At 42.8% G+C, this 21,943-nt stretch overlaps 3 protein-coding genes across 10 annotated transcripts in view; 2 read left to right on the plus strand and 1 right to left on the minus strand.

The window, feature by feature from the left end:
• LOC134288989 (uncharacterized protein K02A2.6-like) overlaps positions 1 to 21,943 on the minus strand; it is a 309,084-nt gene that overhangs the window by 130,865 nt on the left and 156,276 nt on the right. The window lies entirely within an intron of this gene.
• The window catches only part of LOC109622136 (sex determination protein fruitless), a 640,213-nt gene that overhangs the window by 114,601 nt on the left and 503,669 nt on the right, over positions 1 to 21,943 (plus strand). The gene's annotated exons all lie outside the window — the stretch shown is intronic.
• LOC134288995 (uncharacterized) lies at positions 1,867 to 21,831 on the plus strand. The gene is made up of 2 exons (XM_062854978.1): positions 1,867 to 15,716; positions 15,784 to 21,831. Exon 2 carries the CDS (start codon positions 17,336 to 17,338, stop codon positions 18,329 to 18,331), a length of 996 nt encoding a protein of 331 aa, XP_062710962.1. The 5' UTR covers positions 1,867 to 15,716; positions 15,784 to 17,335; the 3' UTR covers positions 18,332 to 21,831.

Here is a 21,943-nt window from a genome sequence, read left to right on the forward strand (position 1 = left end):
ACAATATAATTTGTTGTTGATCAGTCAATTTTATTATTATTCAACTAACTGTCCCGGCAAACGTCCTTCTGCCTGCCTACTGTGTTTTTGGGCATGCAGCTCTGTAGATAAATGCCCCGCAAAATGGATTTTCGAACTTCCTTGTTTTCGGTGCGTTCCCGATTAATTTTCCCAATTATTTTTTCGTACGAACACTTCGGAGCCCTGCACGAATGAAACACTGAAAGAATGGTGCGGATCCGTTAGCCCGTTCTCGATCCTATGTGTGACATACAAACACCATTCCATTTTTATTTATATAGATAGATAGATAGATAGATAGATAGATAGATAGATAGATAGATAGATAGATAGATAGATAGATAGATAGATAGATAGATAGATAGATAGATAGATAGATGTTAGTTTATAGTGATTTTTTTTTTGAAGTTTTTATCTATATTATCACGTCTTACCCAAAATGGTTTTATATGCTAATGTTTAAGCTAGTTACTCAGTAAATAAAGTAATACGCTTAGTAAAACATTTGATTTTTTGTCAAATACACGGTATTAGGAGGCACACGGTATTAGGGCATGGCACGGTATTATTTTGTCGTTCCGTATACATATCTGTAACTTTTGATGTAGTGTACATAACTCAATCAATTAAATACAAATTAAAATCACGTAACTCCACATGGCGACTGTCAAAACTTCAGCCAAATCGGTTCACTAGAAACCTAGTATCACAACGTCAAACTTTGCCATTTAGTATGAAAAATGGCTGGTGGTCTTATTGTTTTGTCCGACACTGTAGGTGTTATTCATACATGATATAGTTTCAGCCTTGGGCTAAGGTATCTCGCAAGCTAAATTTGTAAATCTAAGCATTTGTGTATCTATTTTATTAAATTTTTGCTATAACTGAAACATCTGTTATCTGTGAATTGCACTGCCAGCATTTGAGGGTGGTCAAATTGCAACTATTCAAGGAAAAAACTTGCTCCTTTTTACCACATATAACTCCTCTCATATCTCTTTCTCGCGTCCTTATATTTTTTTCTTGAAATCGATTATATATTCTTTCTCGCACTTCTCTTTGTATATGTGTTACAATACTCCAACATTGTAGCATGCACTACGAGGACTGCGAAAACGTCCAGTTCGTGGCCGTCTAACAGTGGGATCCATATCGCGTAGCCGGCTTCTGCTTTGCTATTGCATTACTGCTCCGAGTATGGTGTGATGTACTGGACTATCCTGGATGTTTTGCGAAGTTGTTTAGAGAGGAAATCTATATAATTTCTATTTTTATTATTGCTAACTGAATCAGTATTGTATTTCATGAAAGCTATTAAGTCTTTCTAAATAGTTTTTTTTTAATTTTTCGACGAATAAACTTTAAACACCATTGTAAATGTGGATGGTATCGAGGTGTATGTTTTCGTTAAAGTCAATGTTCTTCTGAGTATCCTTCTTAAGTCTGCATGTTAAGTTTTAATATTAACACCTGTACCTTTTAGTGAGTACAATGAAAGGGTTACTGAGATTGCCCTCAACAAGCTTACAAAATATAACAGTATGTGGTAATTTATTTTTGTTACAGTGAAAGCTTTTATTATTTTATTATTTCTCCGTGACTTGTTTGTTAATTTGCAGTTCAACAGTTTCAAGGTGAATGGAAATGTGAAGAAATTAGTGATTTATAATGTTGTCAGCTATTAGTGTTTCGATGTGGATATTTTCTGACGATGATATTCGAAGATATAAAAATAATAATTAGTTGTAAAGTGTCTTAAATAAAATATAATAATAATAATTAGTTAAATAATTATTCATTGTGTGGAAAATAATGTGCTATTTCTTGGAGAGCTTATAGGTAACTATAGTATTTTATTTTTTCCTCATTTTAATTATTTGCTAAGACGTCGAGATGATCTGAGATAAATGTGCACCTTAATCACACTTTTTAGGCGTCCCAATAAAAGTGCGATACCGTCGTTGCTCGTTGGGAGTGAGAATGGGTCAAAAAAGGATAGTCAAATACTGTTTGTTAGACCAAGCCCACGCATGGGCTCCATCAAGCGTTTTAACGTTAAGTAGAGCCGCTAACAAAGACGCGAACCGCACCGATCGCTGCTAAAAAGGGCTCGAAAACGAAAAGCTTACGTACGGTTCGTAACGGGGCTTAGGGCCGATTTCTTCACCTCGGCTCAACCGGTAAGCCAGGCTTACCCATATAGTTAAACCTAGTTTAACGCTTAAGCCAAGGTGAAGAAATCGGCCCTTAGAGTTTAGAGACAAGCAAACTACGGTCTCTATCCGTAGGCTCGTGCGCTCTCTCGCGTTCAACTCTCTGGGTAACGCAAAGAGGAGACGAAAGAATATGAGTAGGGATTTGTTGACAATCGTTCCTATTCGGTTCATATAGTTTGTAGAGAATAATTTTCCAGTTTTGTGTAGGTAATTTATTTTAGTTTATATCAAATATTGATACACTCCGCCCTTATTTTACGTCCACTATCGGGGGGGGGGGCGTAAATCAAATTGGACGTAAAAAAAAAATCACAGTACTTACCTAATTTTATCAAAATACCAATGTTAGATGCAAGTATACCTTCTCCATGTGTTCAGCAAAGTTTGAGTACTGACCAAGGGCTATCATGTGTGGCCATTCACTGTTCGAAATTTTGACCTCAGATGGCAACACTGATCGATCTACATAAAATAGTCCATTATCTGGGGGTGTTGCTTCAAGGCACTGGTAAACGTAGTTACCAAGTAAAGTTTTAGACTTCCCTAACTCGTGATACAAAGCAGATAGAAAAGTGCCGTCTTCGGCAAAGTTGTTCAGAAGGATAAGAACATTCTGTTGATTTACCAATTAGTTGAAGATTTCGCCGCTAGGTGGCGCTAGTTATCAAGTGAATTTTTAGACTTTTCTATCTCGCGATCCAAAGCAGATAGAAAAGTGCCGTCTTCGGCAAAGTTGTTCAGAAGAATAAGAGCATTATGTTGATTTACCAATTAGTTGGAGATTTCGCCGCTAGGTGGCGCTAGTTATCAAGTGAAGTTTTAGACTTTTCTGTCTCGCGATCAAAAGCAGATAGAAAAGTGCCGTCTTCGGCAAAGTTGTTCAGAAGAATAAGAGCATTCTGTTGATTTACCAATTAGTTAGAGATTTCGCCGCTAGGTGACGCTAGTTATCAAGTGAAGTTTTAGACTTTTCTATCTCGCGATCAAAAGCAGATAGAAAAGTGCCGTCTTCGGCAAAGTTGTTCAGAAGAATAAGAGCATTCTGTTGATTTACCAATTAGTTGGAGATTTCGCCGCTAGGTGGCGCTAGTTATCAAGTGAAGTTTTAGACGTCTCTAACTCGTGATCCAAAGCAGATAGAAATGTGCCGTCTTCGGCAAAGTTGTTCAGAAGTATAAAAGCATTCTGCTGATTTACCAATTAGTTGAAGATTTCCCCGCTAGGTGGCGCTAGTTATCAAGTGAAGTTTTAGACTTTTCTATCTCGCGATCCAAAGCAGATAGAAAAGTGCCGTCTTCGGCAAAGTTGTTCAGAAGGATAAGAGCATTCTGTTGATTTACCAATTAGTTGGAGATTTCGCCGCTAGGTGGCGCTAGTTATCAAGTGAAGTTTTAGACGTCTCTAACTCGTGATCCAAAGCAGATAGAAATATGCCGTCTTCGGTAAAGTTGTTCAGAAGTATAAAAGCATTCTGTTGATTTATCAATTAGTTGGAAATTTCGCCGCTAGGTCGCGCTGGTTAACAAGTTAAGTTTTAGACTTCTTCAACTCGTGATCCAAAGCAGATAGAAAAGTTTTTCGGAAGTATAAGAGCATTCTGTTGATTTACCAATTAGATGGAAATTCCGCCGCTAGGTGGCGCTAGTTAACAAGTAATGTTTTAGACGTCTCTAACTCGTGATCCAAAGCAGATAGAAATGTGCCGTCTTCGGCAAAGTTGTTCAGAAGTATAAAAGCATTCTCTTGATTTATCAATTAGTTGGAGATTTCACCGCTAGGTGGCGCTAGTTATCAAGTAGAATTTGAGACTTTTCTATCTCGCGATCCAAAGCAGATACAAAAGTGCCATTTTCGGCAAAGTTGTTCAGAAGGATAAGAGCATTCTGCTGATTTACCAATTAGTTGGTGATTTCGCTGCTCGGTGGTGGTAATCATCAAAGTGTAGAATTAGCAGTAGTTAAAATATACAAAAAAAAATTAAAAAGGTGATCATTAAATAAAGTTCCAGACTTCCAAATTTTGGGGTCGAGAGTAGATAGAAAAGTGCCGTCTTCGAATACCTTGTTCAGAAGGATAAGAACTATTTGTTTATCGGTTGACCGTGATCCCTTCTGTATACGTTTCAAGGTGTATTAAGTAGTGAAGCAAAAAATATGAATGGAAAATTTCTTTTATTGTTCTCTTTCGTTTTAAATCCAGTGTTGACAGAAAATAAAAAAATAAACAACTTAATCGTACAACTGCCCTTATTTTAGTTAACCCATTCTCTCTTCATCGACCGAGCAATTTTTGGCAGCCAAAACAGTAGCTGACTGCTGTTTGAAAAGCTGATTATACCGAAGCGTCACTCTCCGCAAATCAGCCCGAAATTGCACGGCTCGTTCAACATCAAGGTCCTCATCCAAGGCCAGATCATTACATCAAAAACATGACAATTACATACAATGGTGATAATAAATTGAAAGCCAATTGGCAGCCCAAACAGTAACTGACTGCTGTTTGAAAAGCTGATTATACCGAAGCGTCACTCTCCGCAAATCAGCCCGAAATTGCACGGCTCGTTCAACATCAAGGTCCTCATCCAAGGCCAGATCATTACATCAAAAACATGACAATTACATACAATGGTGATAATAAATTGAAAGAGACATTGATTGAGACATTTCTTCGCCGATCATACATATCGAAAATGTATTGATTTTCTCATAAAAGTAGTTACGATTGTTCTAAATTGCACCTTCAAAGTTTTATTCGGCCGATCGTTTTCAAACTTATATTCGAAGAATTTATATTGAATAGTAATTCAGTTCGGTTACTTTGATACATGTGTCATATCTCTGATACGCTGCAATCATCAATATTTACTAGGACAGTAATTGGGCGTGATCTTACACACGGAGCCGCCAAACTACCCAAGTATGAGTTCTTTTGACGCAACCCCATAGTTTGGCCCAATAACTCAAATCTGAGTAAATAGATTAAACTCACACTAGGTAGTTTGCCTTTAACTCCAGCAAACAAATATACTCAAGAGTAGGTAAATTCAACCCAAACGTAAGTTTTTTCAACCCAATTTTGACAAAAATGGCATTTACCCAAAATTAGCTTATTGTGCCAAAGCACCCCAAGTGGGTCGATGCAGCTTGCTTTGTTATTGACAACATCGGTGGGAGAAAAAAAGAAAACAACCTATTTTTTGGTAGAAAGTTTAAACGATATATTAACTTTTGAGTAAAATAAACTCAAAAAATAGGTAGTTTTAGTTCTCCGTGCACGATTAATTTCCAGGGTGTTTCCTCGTACTGGATTTAGATTAGATAAAAGTAGTTACGATTGTTTAGAGATACTTATGGATATGGGTTCATTCAAAAGTTGAATATTTAATATGTATTACGTAACTATTTTTAGGATTTTTCTGGCTTTTCAGTCCGATTGTGAGATCAAAAACAATCTTATTTATTTATTTATTTGGTTACATCAACAGGCATAGTTTTGCCCCAATGATGATTAATAGTAGTATAACATATAACAATTACATTAATAGAAAACATTGCAGTAGAACATTTAACAACAAGATATTCAATAAAGTCATATTTCCTAAACAATCAATTTATCAATTTACACGATGCGATGGGCCGGGCGCCACGATTCATTGAGACGGTTAACAAACTCTCTGCAACGCACTCCATTGGGCCAGTTAACAGCATTTGATGCAGTACCGTGTTTGACGTTGACGACGACTTTGTAGGAGATGTAGTCCAAGCTTGATTTTTCTTTCCACGCTGGTACCAAACATTTGAACGAAACTATATTTCCAGGTCCGACAGTTTCTTCGACCATTCGTTTAAATTCTTCGTCGGTTACATCGGGAGCTATGTTGGAGACGAATAGTGACGTATTGGAGTGTCCTTGATTTTGGATGGAATGATCATGTCTTGTAGATGTAAACAGTGAGGAGTTTAACACGTGTTGACTATCCCCACTTTGTTCCGACTGAAATGAGGATGCGTTCAAGCTGTCGAATTTATGACTTAGTTCATTCAGCATTACTTTCGTTCTTTCCATTTCCGTTTTAAGTTCAACGATGTCACTGGTGGTTGTACTATCAATGATACTCGCCTTTTGAGAAGATCTGCGTTCTTCTTTGGCTCTGCGACATTTGTTGCATATCCAAAGAATATTGGGATTCATACATGCGATTCCTTCTGCTACTGACAATCCTACGCACACTGCATGGAATAAGAGTGCATTTTCACAGACGCTGCAAATAACCACAGGATCATTGCACGAGATCGTGTCTACACTGATTGCAAATAGAGAGAACCATAATGCGGTATCGTAATCCCTATTCGGTTGAAACTCGGTTTCTTCTACTAGACAGCAGATGGCTTGGCGCTCAAATCTGAGAAGCAGGAACAATGGCAATGTAGACAACAATAATACGTCACACGGTAGCTTTCAATCGGTATGGTAGAAAGCGATGTAAACTTCGATGAAAACGTTTGTTATCTGGTTCTATAGCTATTTATTTTATTATCCACGTCGACGAGTGAGGTTTAAACATCAACGGAAAGTTAAACCGATAATTAATTGCTACTGATTTTAACTCAAATCACGGACTATGCCCACAGCACAGAGAAGAGGCATCTAGCTATAGCAAGTAAACACACACTGTTCTCTTACTCCGACGTTTCGATCCGTATCGGATCTTTCTCAAGGATTCGAGTTATCGATTGCTTTCTCGTCATTTGGATTTTTCAATCTCTCAACCGTCATTTGATTTTTGTGGAAATCCGTTTTTACCCGGAAAAACCACAAATTTGATTTCACTAATCGGGATTTGGACCGCTTTCGATACTTTCGATTGTTTTTGATCTCACAATCGGACTGAAAAGCCAGAAAAATCCTAAAAATACACCAAGAACAGTCGTAACCAATTGGCAAAGTATTACGTAACGCAAGATTTTGCAGTTTTAGATCGCCTCCCTCCCCAACGTAACAACTTCTGTATTGGAAATATCGAAATTTTATGTGAAGCGTAGCACAGCGCAAGACCAACTCCCCTTCCCACAATACTTTTGCCTAATTGAATAAATCCTATGTAACTCAATTCCGAAATCACAGAAAAACTGCAGATATTTTTTGTAAAAAAATTTAATCATACCGATATAAATCTAGACTGTTGGAAGACAGTATTTACTATGACCAAGAGTGTTTACCTATGCGAAGTTGTAAAGGAGACAACTACATTATGAATGTATTTTACACACATGTCCAGAAAATTATAAGGAAAATGCAAGGGATGTTATTACTCAATAAACCTTAATATCCAAAAAATGCTCAAAAGCTCAAATTCAGATATATTATTTGCGGGCTGATAAATTTCATGCGAGAAAGGCAACATAGATATCGAAGATATAAACATTATTTTAGAACAAAAATCAACCTACAGTAAGTTCACAATCACATTCATGAAAAAATGTTATCTTTAAACGTAGCAAAGAACAGTTCTGACTTTTAACCAAAACCCTCTATTAAAAAAAAATGCTCAGAGCGTTCTACCCGAATAAAAAATACAGTAGAATATATTGTATATTGTAGAATATATTGTTTTTAATTGTAGTTTCACCACTGGTTATACATTTAATTAAATGGTTTTGGAATGGTTTTCTTTTGTTATGTTGTATTGGTTTACATTACATAAACCATGTAATGTTATATTATCTTGTCATTTTCCTCCTGTTAATGGCATCTTAGGCTTACTAGCACTATGAGAATGCGCTTTGGGAATTCTCCAGAGCGTTTTGGATAACCTTTCATATATTGGATCGCCCACGTCTAAGTCTGAGTCGAGGACTGAGTAGTCTCTGATTGCATTAACAGTTGAAGCTTAGGCTCCCATGCCCCACCAGCCACCGGGTTTCGCAAACTAAGCATTATTTGTGGCAACACTTTGAGCGGCATGATGGAGCTATGCCGAGCGCGCTGAGCATTATTAGACCACTAATGTAGTTGCATGAAGTGGGTGACGAGGCACATAAGTATCATTGCAGCGTGCTTAACCGTTATTGCAATATTGAGGCGCCAGTTTGACTAAAGTTTGAAATACACGTACATATGTATTTAACAACTCATTAGAAAACTGTCAAGTTCGATTCAAGTATAAGTTAGGTTAAGAAGCGAACCCACAGACGAACCTATATTAGAATTTCTTTCAGTATTCAGTCCAGTCCATATGTTAAAGATGGCTCTACGTCAAAGATAAAGTTCGTCAATCGTATTCCTCTCATCGCACTCTACATACCTAGCCCGCCATATCTCTTGGATCTGCGATTCTTAAGACATCTGGTTTACTACTTATTTAAACATTTTATTGACTTTAAATTGATGTTTCAACTTATTCACTTTTTTCTTTTCTTTCCTTTGCATCATAAAAGTCACAAAGATCAACAAAACAAAGCACGGAAAAAATCTAAAACTGAATAAATAATTAAAAATGCACGGAAAAATAATGTTTCGGAAAAGTGAATGGTTCAAACGTAAGAAAAACAGTATAATATAGTGTTACATAAAAATCGAATGTAAATGTATAGTAGCTACAATGTGCGAAGCTTTTAGTGAACCATTTCATTACAGTATACATTATTGTAGCTGGTACACTGTATGGTGCAGGAATGGTTTTCACCAAACACCCTATGGTTAGTTTTTATCCGGGTACTAGGATGTTGTAGCTTTCATTTGCTGCCAAGAAAACTTAAAATCATTTGACAGACGGCTAAGATATTTATTATGATACACTTGGTCAAAAATCTCTAAAAAAGCTAACCTGTATTACTTCCAAGTATAGATAGTAGAGTAAACGACATAGATGCACTAAGATGAACCCATTGTATCCAAACGAACTGTCAATCGAAACGAGCACAACGTCACGACTCCGACAACATCAATGGAGCCCATGACGTCATATTCCCTCGTCGCATTTTTGAAAATTACTAGTCACACGCTTGAAACATTTCACTCAGTGATGTCCGCAGATCTATGTTTACTGTACTATCTATACTTCCAAGTACTCCTGGAAAGATATCTCGGTAACCAAATGTCCAACCGAAATAAAATTCCTGGGCGATCTACTAGGATGTTGTATGTCGTCAGTAGCAGTAGGCGTGCAGTATTTGAATTTAAATATGTAACACAGTAGGCATAGTATAGATTTTGAATAAAATGTTCATTCCTAGTTTAACCGTCAACCGAAGTGTAGTTCTATTTCTACGGCTCTTCTTAAAAGGTTATGGGCCAGGTGAAAAATTAGGAAAAATCGAAGGAAAGTGAAAATGGCATCGCCGGAAAATGCCGCAGGAGTCCGCGGCATCGGTGACCCACAAGGAAACCCGAACGCAGTTCAAATTTCGTCAACGCTACCGTGCATCGCACTTTTGGCCGGCCGTGAAAACTGGAACACGTGGAAATTCGCGGTGGATACATTTTTGGAACTCGAGTACTTTTGGGAAGCAGTGAAGCCGATAGCCAACCCTGACGGAACATTCCCGGCGGTGGACGCATGTAAGGATAGAAAGGCGCGTGCTAAAATAATCCTTCTACTCGAACCCGTCAATTACGTACACGTGAAGGACGCAAAAACGGCCCGCGAAGTATGGGCGAAGCTTGAGGCGGCATTCGAGGACACCGGCCTGACCCGGCGTGTAGGACTCCTCAGGAAGCTCATCACCACCACGTTGGCCGCTTGTGACTTTATCGACACGTACGTAACACAAATCGTTTCAACTTCCCATCAGCTCCGGGGTGTTGGATTCGACATTTCGGAAGAATGGGTTGGAACGTTGCTGCTAGCCGGACTGCCGGAGGAGTACAGTCCCGTGATAATGGCCCTGGAAAGCTCTGGAATGGCGATCACCGGCGCGGCCTCAGCATAAAAACCAAATTACTCCAGGAAGTGCAGACGACGAGGGACAAGACAGCGTTTGTTGGCAAAAAGGGCCCGCCGGCGAGAAAACCGCGAAGCGCACACGAGAAGTCAGCCGAGCAGCCGAGGCAACCCAGGTGCAAGCGTTGCAAGAAGTTTGGACACATCGCTCGAGACCACGGCGCAAATTTCACAGTCGGACCATTTCACCAACGATAAAAACCTTCTGGTTAACGCAAGGGCAGCAAGCGGCACAGCGGATAATGTTGCTATAACCATCGTTGCCACCGCTTTAGCGAAACTGGATGCAAAGTGCTCTCCCGAAAACCCACCGATATAAGTTAACGATGTAAAATTCATCCCGTCGATGTCAAATAACCTCCTCTCGGTAAGTCAAATCGTTCGCCGCGGCCACGTGGTGCAATTTTTTGCAAGCGGTGTGAAGGTGATCGATCGATCGTCATAGCAACGGGTTGCCACGATGTGGAGAAAGACCTGTTTCTATTCGATAAGAAAAAGTCATCGTCGTCGTCGCTGGCGTGCACACCAAGTGGTATGGAAGTGTGACACAGAAGAATGAGATTGGGATATCTTAACATCGGCGGACTAAGAGCCGATGCACACGGGCGGCGCGTCCACGCAGCGTGCACGCAAGTGCGTCCTGAGTTACACACAATCAAATGGGAGAATGCACACGAGAACGCAACGCTGCTGCACCGCAACCGCGCTGCACCGTGTGCGGCACGCAATGTCAACGCATGCCCCACAGGAACGCTGCGGTGACGCAGCATGAATTCACGCAGCGTCAATTAACGCTCGTGTGCATCGGCTCTAAAGCAGCTGAAGGATGGACTGGCTTCTGGCATCGAGTTCAGCGAGGCGAAATGCGAAAATTGCGTCATCTGTGCGATGGGAAAACAGTCTCGTCTACCGTTTCCGAAGAAGGGCGTCGAGCCAGCGAAGTGTTGGAGCTAGTATATTCCGACATCTGTGGACCCAAGGAGGAGTCGTCGTTGGGCGGTAGTCGGTAATATATATTCTTTACCGACGATAAAACGAGGCGCATTTCCGTTTATTTCTTGGAGAGAAAGTGTAGCACAGAAGAATGGGACAGCTTAACATCGGCGGACTAAACCAGCTGAAGGATGGGATGGCTTCTGGCATCGAGTTCAGCGAGGCGAAATGCGAAAATTGCGTCATCTGCTCTCTAAAATAAAAGCTCTCATTTTTGAGTAGCGCCCATGCCGCACAGGGACTGTGTTGGAAACACACATTTTTTTAAATTGCTCGCACGCTCACAATTTTGCAAAATATCAATATTTTCCGGTATTTGAAGGTGGTTTATAAACCCAGTGAGGTTGCCATGTCGAAATTATTGCAAAATACATGCTCATATGAGCGCACGAGCAATTTAAAAAAAATGTGTGTTTCGAACACAGTCATGTGCGGCATGGATGTTTACTAAAAATGTGCAGACCGAACACATTTTTGAGCGTAGCCGTTTTTGCGTGTGTGCGATGGGAAAACAGTCTCGTCTACCGTTTCCGAAGAAGGGACATCGAGCGAGATGTTGGAGTTAGTACATTCCGGTATCTGTGGACCCACGGAGGAGTCGTCGTTGGGCGGTAGTCGATACTACAGGGTGCGGCAGGAAAAAATGCGAAAAGTTCAAGGCACTATTACACGCTAAATATGGGATATGTATGACTATTTTTTCATGACAGTGTATCAGTCAATGTCTATATTCTAGCACTGAAAAATAAAAATGAACATAATTGATGTTTAACATGTGATAATGTAGGCCTAATAAGCGGATATCAATAAACTGCGCGCCCAATGGTCATTAAACAAAATGACTATAACAGTAACAAAATTAGCTCAAATTCGATGAACAACCAGACCACACTGGTCCAGAGCCATGTAGTTTCACATACCAGATGAAATAAGTACATATATTTGATGATATTGTAGAGAAAATCAAAAATTTTGTTTTATCAGATGCGAAATTTAGCGACCTGTGCGATTTTCTGCGGTTTGAAAATTCTGGTTGTCTTCATCTTCAGGCGCCGCCCTGTAAAGGTTAGTGACCAAAATGGGAAATTTTTTAATTAACTTTTCAGGAAACTAGCCTATTATAGATTATGAAACGTTGAAACAAAGATTGGTTATTGTCAAATGGACGAAAATGAGGTTTGAAGTTGAAAAACACTTTCGCATTTTTTCCTGCCGCATACTGTATATATCCTTTACCAACGATAAGACGAGGCGTATTTCCGTTTTTTTCTTGGAGAGGAAATCCGAGACGGAAGTTCTTCAAGCATTTGACCATTTCCGCACTCTGGATGAGCGTCAGCGGTTTAGCGGAGCGCGTGAACCGGACAATTGTCGAGAGGGCTCGATGTTTGCTGATTGAGGCGAATCTACCCAAGGCATTCTGGGCCGAAGCGGTGGTGGCAGGTGCCACATACTTGGTGAACCGTTCCCCGATCAGGGGGCACAAGCAAACGCCGGAAGAAGCTTGGAGTGGCCGCAAACCGGATTTGGCGCACATCCGTGTGTTCGGTGCCAAAGTCATGGCACACATCCCGAAGCAAAAACGGCAAAAATGGGACGCCAAATCGAAGGAGTCCGTTCTCGTAGGATTTGACGAAGACACGAAGGCATACCGCCTGTACGATCCTGTGTCCAGGAAGGTCTTCAAATGTCGTGACGTCGTCTTCATCAGCGAACCGTCTCATGTGCCGTCACCAAGTCCGGCATCTGATCCACTTAGGAAGCCTACACCAGTCCGTACGTTTGTGGAGCTTGACTTTGAAGAACCACCAGGTGAAGTCGTCGTCGTTCAGTCACCCGAACCAGATGAGCGACCCGATCCGGAAGAGGTTCAGTCCGAAGATGACAAGTTGGACGAGTCTGAAGCTTCAAACTACTTCTCGCAAGCACCAGCGACACCAGCGAAGGCGATCTTTCGGATGAGGCATCCGGTGACGTGACAATCATTGCGCTCCCCCCGCAAAAATCTTAATATCCATCCGAGTCACAGGTGTTGAGGCGCAGCGGCAGGGAGCGCGTTTTCCCAGGCAAGTATCATGAGTTTTATCTTCCTACCAATTTCCAGAACAGTATCAGGATCGATAAACCACCGGTACTTCACGAGTCGCATCGGTTCCCGCTGCGATCCAGCAGCAAACGCAACAAGGAGGGTCGACCAGCAACTGTCTCGTGAGCAAGGGCTGCGATGACCCCCGCAGTTTCACCGAAGCGTTGCGATCCGCAGACACTGACCACTGGAGAGCTGCAATGAAGCGAGAATATCGTGAGTTAATGCGATACAACACATGGGAGCTAGTTGATTTGCCACCCGGCGAGCGTGCAGTGGGCTGCAAATCGTTGTTCAAAACCATACAGGACGAAAAAAGAAATTTCAAATGGCATAAAGCGAGAATCGTAGCACAAGGCTTCAAGCAGAAGTTTGGTGTCGATTACGACGAAGTTTTCGCGCCCGCGGCAAAGCAAGTCACGTTTCGCGTGCTGCTGACTGTTGGTTCGTGAAGCATGTGGATGTCAAGACGGCGTACCTAAATGGAGAGCTGGATGAAGTCATCTATATGCGCCAACCCGAGGGTTTCCATTCCGGAACCGAACGCAGCGTTTGTCGTCTGAAGAGGAACCTATACGGCCTCAAGCAGTCCGCACGCATATGGAACAAGAAGGTGGATTCCGTATTCAAAGCGATGGGGTTCGTCCAATCGATAGCCGATCCGTGCCTATACATCCGAAAGAAAGGAGGGACATTCACGTACATCCTCATATACGTGGATGACATTATTGTCGTTAAACAATCAGTTTCGGAGTTTCGTTTGATTTTGCGGCATCTTGAGGAGGAGTTCGCCATCAAGAACCTTGGCGATGTCCGACATTTTCTGGGGATGCAAGTTGAACGTTGCGTTGCAAGGATGGATTCAAACTCAACCAACAGGCGTACATCCGGAAGCTTCTCGGAAGGTTCAGCTTAGAGAATGCCAAGCCAGCAAATACTCCGCTCGACCCAGGCTGCTTGCAGCTGAAGGAGGAGGAACAGGAGCAGCTTCCGAATAACAGCCAGTATTTGGGCTTTATCGGAGGTTTACTATACATTGCCCTACATACGCGTCCGGATATTGCGGTGAGCACTACAATCTTGGCGCAAAAGTCCAGTTGTCCAAACCAGCAAGACTGGGACGAAGCCAAACGGGTGCTGAGGTATTTAGGAGCGACAAGTCACTTCAAGCTAGCATTTGGATCTATACCTTCGCCGGTCTCTCGATGTATGCTGATGCAGACTGGGCCGGAGACCATCGAGAGCGAAAATCGAAATCTGGGCATTTGATCATGTTCGGAGGAGGTTTTATTCAGTGGAGTTTCAGGAAGCAATCATGTGTGGCCTTGAGCTCTACCAAAGCTGAATTGGTCGCGCTCGCAGAAGGATGCCAGGAACTCATCTGGACGAAGCGTTTGCTGGAGGACGTTGGAGTGTCTTCTTCTGATCCCGTTGTCGTGTACGAAGACAATCAGAGCTGCATAAAATTGGTGGAGTCGTCGTATGGAGCGCAAAACGAAACACATTGAAACCAAGTTCTACTTTGTTCGTGATCTACACCAACAACGTCAAATCGATTTGCAGTACTTTCCGTCAGAAGAGATGCTCGCCGACCTGCTGACCAAACCATTCCATCGTGTGCGTTTGGAGACCCTCCGGAAACAATTAGGAGTCAATCCAGATCTGAACGAGGAGTGTCGTCAGTAGAAGTAGGCGTGCAGTATTTGAATTTAAATATGTAACCCACAGTGACGCCTAAACCCAACACAGTAGGCGTAGTATACCCGCATAGAGATTTACAGTTTGTCTTAATCTCCAAACAGTAAATATCGTGCATCTTTTGCTGTTAATGTAAGACAAATAGTTGCTATTATGTCGCAGAATGTGAGATTTAACGCAGTCCACTATTAATCATGGTATATGCAATCCATATTAAGTGGTGACATTATAGTATACTGTTCAAGTATTATTGATTAATATGAATAATATGGAGGTGAAAGTTCGCAAGTAAAGGTGGCAGTATTAACTCACCGTATTTCAAACTGTTTGCGCTTTTTCTCTGCAACACACTTACACACGTGCGTTTCCATTATATGTTACTGATGTTGAACAATATGACAAACAGTTGCACGCATCTGTATTTGTGAACAAATGGAAATCGGTTGATGACTGTAATGACAACTTTCAAAACAAAGAAAAAAAAATCGGAGCAGCAGCAGCAGTTTATTGTAAGTTGTGGTAAGTATTTTATTTTACTGAGAAATTTAGTCAATCCAAAGGAAACATACAGTGTACCCTTTCTATTCGTAGTCGGAATCGGTTTCCACCCGGAGGCGTTAGCAGTCGTCCTCATCGGTGGCCTACAGCTGGAAATTTCAATGCCGCTAAAAATTTCATCCGCGGCGCATCATCGAACCGTCCGATAACAAGGCATGAGGTGCACCGTCTACCCACGATGAAGCAGAAAATATCTATTACGGTGTAATTAATAAAAGTAATGATTTCGTTAAGTTTTGTTTAATTCGTTTCTTGTTTTCCTCTTTAAGGAATGCAGTTATTCTACTATGGAGAACTATAAATCACTAGTTCTACATACAGTATTCGATTTTCTTTCAAATATATGGTTAAACTGTTCCCCTACCATTTGCTATGCAATGAATTGTCTGAAAAACTGGATAATATATCGACCATATTCTTTACTGTATTGCGAAAATTTTGTTCGGGAAAATGAGCGATTTTTTATGGTAACCAATCTTAACCGCCTATTCCACAAACTGTAATTTGGCGGCTTACTGTTTGTCAAACTGGCAAATCTGTACGTGGTATGGTTATGTTACTGTTATCTCGGATAGTTTGAGAAATGGTTAAATGACAATTGCTAATAGTCATCAACAGTATGAGAAACACTAACTTTACTGTTAGCGATTATGCGGGTAGATTTTGAATAAAATTTTCATTCCCAGTTTAACCGTCAACCGAAGTGTAGTTTTCTTTCTACGGCTTTTCCTAAAATTGTAGCTTTCATTTGGTGCCAAGAGAACTCCAATCGATTAACAGACGGCTGAGATATTTAATATGATACACTTAATCAAAAATCTCTTAAATAGCTAACCTGTATTACTTCCAAGTACTCTTCGAAAGATATCTGGGTAACCAAATGTCCGATAGTAATAAATTTCAATACGGTTCTACTAGGACTAGGATGTTGTACCTTTCATTTGGAGCTAATTGTATGAATCGGATATCAGACAGCACACACAAACCAGGGGGATCGAGGCATCTAAGTGTAGCAGAGTTTTTCCAATCGGTTTTCTCTGCTGGGGAGGTTGGGAGGAAAAAAAAACACACACACACACACCGGGGCAGCAGAGACAGGAGTCCAGGGGCTTGACGAACCCCCCCCCCCTTCTGTGAGTCGGGTGGCAGCTTAGGAGTTCATCCTAAGCGAAAATCGTTCGCACATCCGTGTGGATCACCTTTGGCTCTTCCTTCTGCGAGTGACCGAGCTTCTGGTTTCCAGATAGCTCAAGCAGAGGATGCCTAGGATGTGGCGGGGTTTCAACAGTGGGCTCTGTTGGATCTCCATAAAAAGCCACACATCCGCAAGCAACTCTGTACATGCGACCTGGCACCGCTTCCAAAGTGTCTTAGCCCAAATACTCGGAGTGCTAACCGGCACATCAGGATCGATGCCAGTAACATCCTGATTATGGCATACTGGTCAACGCAAACGACAACGGACTACGGATTACGGATCGGATGACGACGATGGGCTGACATTCGTGCCATTCTGCTCCCTGAGTAAGGAAGGGTGACACCTACTTGAAACGGCGAGTGGGCTAATGGTGCGTTTGCCTCCGTTCCGGTAAAACTTTGGCAGGCCTCCGGATACGTTCTTCATCTGTCCATCAATTTTGATGGGTACTAGGCTCGGATGTAACACTCCCGACTTACGCTGATCTGGCTCTGAACACGGACCCCATGAAGGTACGTGTTCAACCCTCGCTTGGCCTCCCTGATTCATAGACAACCAAGAGATCATGAAAGCGACTACGTGCAGCAAGTGGAGATAGCGGCTCGGAGGGGGGACCCAACAACATGGAAGGAGAAAACAAGAATAACAGCGGAAAGGTGGCGAATCCGTTCGCCAGAGGAGGATTGATGAGGTCTCCTCAGCAAAGAGAAGAAGCGGAACAGCAACAAGAAGCGTTCTTGCAGCGAAGCGCGGTACACGAACATAACTACAGTGTACAACAGGAGCAACAGCAGCAGCAGCAAATGGTGGCCCAAGTGCAACAGCAGCAGCTGCCGACGAATAGCGGATGGGGCGTGCCCCAGCAACATCCGAAGGTTCTAGTGGCGAAGAACTGGGTGGAAGAGCTCCACGAATTCGTCGACAAGAAACACAATGTGCACAAGGACATCAAGGAGCTGGTGTTAAAGATCCGGAGAGCTCTCGGATCAGCCGTCAAGGAGTGGACCAACGTGTTGCAGAGAGCGGAAATAGCCGAAAGCGAATTGGCATCGACGAAAAACGCTCTCGCTGATAAAACGCTGCCACAGCAAACACCGAGAACAGTCCCGGGAAACCTCGGCAAGAAGGAGAAACTAGCGCGAACGGAAAACACACCGATGTCTGCGACAAAGAGACACCGATCCTCGCCAGGAGATGAAAGGCCAGGAGGCTCTAAAAGGCAGAGAGACAATCTGCGCAAGCGATTGGCCGCCGCAGAGGCAGAACAGGTCGGTGTCGGCAACAGAGAGACCCAGTGGCAGACTGTGCAAAGAAAGGGCAAGGCAAAGCAGACGAACGCAGGCGCAATACCAAAAGCAATTAGGAGAAGCGTCAAAAAGAAAGGCGAAGCGATTGTGGTGAAGACCCGCGAGGAAAGTTACCTTGAGGTTCTACGTACCATAAGAACGGCTCCGGAGCTTAAGGACTTCGGCGCGGACGTACAAAAAGTCAGGCGCACACGGTCTGGAGAAATGATCTTCGAGCTGAAAAAGAACTCGAAGAACAAGAGCTCTTCATATAAGGAGCTTGCATCGAGCGTCGTGGGAAACACTGCGCAATTAAGGAGCAAATGGAGATAGGAGACGTTGAAATGTCAGTCCGACTAAGAAGGGGACCTTCCGGGACGCAGGTTGCGGCTATCAAGCTCCCGGTGGATGCTGCCGACAAGGCGTTGCGAATTGGCAAAGTGAAAGTCGGGTTTTCAGAATGCTCACTGCGGGTTTCTCAGCAACCGGAGATATGCTTCAGATGCCAAGAGTTTGGACATCTGGTACGGAACTGCCGAGGACCAGATAGATCGAAACTGTGCAGGAGATGCGGAGATGAAGCACAAGAGTGTAAGAAGCCACCAAAGTGCATCATCTGTGAAAATGAGGGGCGCAGGGACCACTTTACTGGTGGCCCAAAATGTCCAACATTCAAACAGGCGATGTCCGGTAAATCGCAGTGGAGGTAGTGCAAATAAATCTCAACCACTGTGATACCGCGCAGCAATTGCTGTGCCAATCCACGAAGGAAGCGAAGTGCGACGTAGCAATCATCTCGGATCCGTACCGTATCCCATCCGGAAATGGTAACTGGGTAGCAGATGAAGCTGGAACCGCTGCGATTTGGACGGTTGGAAGATATCCCCTGCAGGAAGTGGTGTATCGCGCGATAGAGGGTTTCGTTATAGCCAAGGTTAACGGCGTCTACATATGTAGCTGCTATGCACCTCCACGCTGGACGATAGAGCGGTTCAATCAGGTGCTGGAGAAACTTGGCGACAGGAGGGCAGTCATCATTGCCGGCGATTTTAATGCCTGGGCAGTTGAGTGGGGTAGCCGCCTCACAAACCCCAGAGGATGGAGCCTGCTGGAAACAGTATCCAGACTGAACTTAGTTCTAGCCAACGAAGGATCCACAAGCACCTATCGAAGAGAAGGTAGAGAGTCTATCATCGACGTAACGTTCTGTAGTCCGACTGTAGTGAGAAGCATGAATTGGAGAGTCTGCGAAGATTATACGCCACCACGATCACCAAGCGATCCGATACCGTCTTGGAGAACGGGTACAGAGGGCGGCACGTGGGGATGATTCCAAAGGGCGGAAGTGGAGAACAGAAGCATTCGATGAAAACGTGTTCGCAGAAGTGCTTCGGTATGAACGCAATATGCTGAACCTGAGTCCGGATGAACTGGTTTCGGTTCTCGTTCGAGCTTGCGATGCAACTATGCCGAGGAAGATACAGCCGCGGGACGTCCGCCGACCAGTCTACTGGTGGAATGGGAGGATCGCCGAACTCCGTCGGAACTATCTTCGAGCTAGGAGAAGAATGCAACGGGCTCACACTGATGAGCAAAGGGAAGAGCGCAGACCTTTGTTTAGGGCGGCAAGAGCGGCCCTCAAAAAAGGCATCAAGCTCAGCAAAGCAGCTTGCATGCAGGAACTCTGCCGTAATGCGGACGCAAATCCATGGGGAGATGCCTACAGAGTAGCTATGTCAAGGATAAAAGGCCCAGCGACCCCACCCGAGAGGTGTTCAGAAAAGCTGAAAGCCATAGTAGACGGACTGTTCCCTCAGCACGAGCTAACGGTCTGGCCTCCCACGCCGTATGAGGAAGTCGCCGCTGATATGGAGGAATCCCGTATTTCCAACCAGGAGCTCATCACGGTAGCGAAGAGCTTAAAACCCAAGAAAGCGCCAGGACTAGATGGCATCTCCAACTTGGTTCTGAAAACAGCAATCCAACAAAACCCGGATATGTTTCGAACCACATTGCAGAAGTGTATCGACGACGGAAACTTCCGCGATCGTTGGAAGCGGCAGAAATTGGTTCTGCTGCCGAAGCCGGGCTAGCCACCCGAAGATCCATCGGCGTATAGGCCTATATGTCTGCTGGACACGACTGGAAAACTTCTGGAGAAGGTGATCTCCAACAGACTCGGAAATTACACAGAAGGCGAGAACGGACTATCGAGGATGCAGTTCGGGTTCCGAAAAAGAAGGTGTACAGTTGACGCTATCCGGCTAGTTGTTCAAGCAGCCGATGCTGCCATGAAGCAAAAGAGAAGAGGAAATCGCTATTGTGCGGTCGTCCAGGGTTGTTAACGTTAATCAACGATTAACGCCGTTAACGTTAATTTTCGTCCGAATCAACGTCAACGGCGTTGCGTTAATTTTCTAGCCAGTTAACGTTAACGTCAACGGAATGCGTTAAATTAACGTCAACGAATGTCGTTAATTTTGGCGTTAATTGATGTGATTTGCTTTGTGATCTATGTGACACTTGTGTTTTTTTTTCAATTTTTGGGTAGATTAATATTTGTGTTTGACAATTTTTTTTTTCATTACTCACCAGGGGCGTACAATTTCGTTTCAATGATACACTTTCATTCAGCATTTGAATGAGTCACTTCCAAGGATGGCAGAAAATCACTTCAAGCGATAAATGACACAGGATGAGAATAATCCAAGATAGCCTTGTTCTTGCAGTAGCATGATGCCGACGCCTCACACCGTGCTCGTATCACAGAACAATTAAAGCATCTGATGCACGCTTTATCGCGTGATGAAACGTTATCGGATCATGTTACAAGTCATGATAAATTTTATTCATCACATTGTTTGCCACTTATGCACCCGTAAGCCGCATTCATGATTCGAAATGACACGTTCATAAGCATATCTGGAAGTTAAATCAATAAGAATACTCAAAAAGTGAATGAAATCACTAATTTATCATTTCGACTTCATGATAACGATCGCATCGCGCCCGCACATGCCGAGCGAATCATTCTTCTCGGACCGAAGTTTGTTATGATGCTTGACGACAAAATGTTATCGTTGTTGCTATGATCGCGCGATGCCGTTCGACCGCGACACATTCGAAATCTGATCATGATCACTAGATTTCCATCCTTGGTCACTTCAACTGTTTCATATATTTTTCTAATCACTCGATTCGTTTTGAAAACTTTTCCGCTCATCGTAGCACTCGGTAGTCTCCCACCCGGTCGCATTGCTTGTGCTTCACCCGTCAGAGCATTAGTGTCTCACTGGTGCGCGCTAGTCTCTCAGTGGTTACAGGCGCCGATTAATTGGATTTAAGTGGTCGAATTTGTTATCGTTCATGTTCTTGTTCATAAAACACGCATACCAGGAACCTACATATTATCGAACTTGCATGAACCTAAAATCTTTTTCCATTGGGTTTCAGCTTATGGTCTTACCTTTCAGAAAAGCCTTTGTTCAAAATATTCTATCGGTAAAAATTGAAATAAATCAAGTTTGAAGATTTTCTATCAAATGAGGTATACTCAGAGCATAATTTTGTTGATCATTCCGAACTGCAAACAACAAGGCATCGTGCGTGATCTGTCATGGTCCCTGTCATACCCGATGGACTCTTCTTAGTTTTATAAACATTATATTCACTTATCATTTCTCCGGCATCTGTGTTATATAATCAGCCCAAGGAGGTCTGCCGTGGTTAATTAGCTCATTTTTCTATTTTGTGGGCTTCGTGGTCATGCGGTTAGTGGAGTTAAACGTTTAGGTGTATATGTAGTAAGTCATGGAGTAAGACTCTGAAGAAACTTTTCGTGAAACGAAAAATTCCTTACTAGCTTCTGTGTGTTGTCTGTTATATGGTGTTTATATGGTGGTATTCAGTCTGTTCAGCGTCTGGCAGAAGACGGTGTGAAATGCC

Source organism: Aedes albopictus, chromosome 2 (assembly GCF_035046485.1).
Source record: "Aedes albopictus strain Foshan chromosome 2, AalbF5, whole genome shotgun sequence".
NCBI lineage: Eukaryota > Metazoa > Arthropoda > Insecta > Diptera > Culicidae > Aedes > Aedes albopictus.

Coding starts and splice junctions, on each gene's coding strand:
- LOC134288995 (XM_062854978.1), top strand. CDS start 17,336: ATGGAAGGAGAAAACAAGAATAACAGCGGAAAGGTGGCGAATCCGTTC.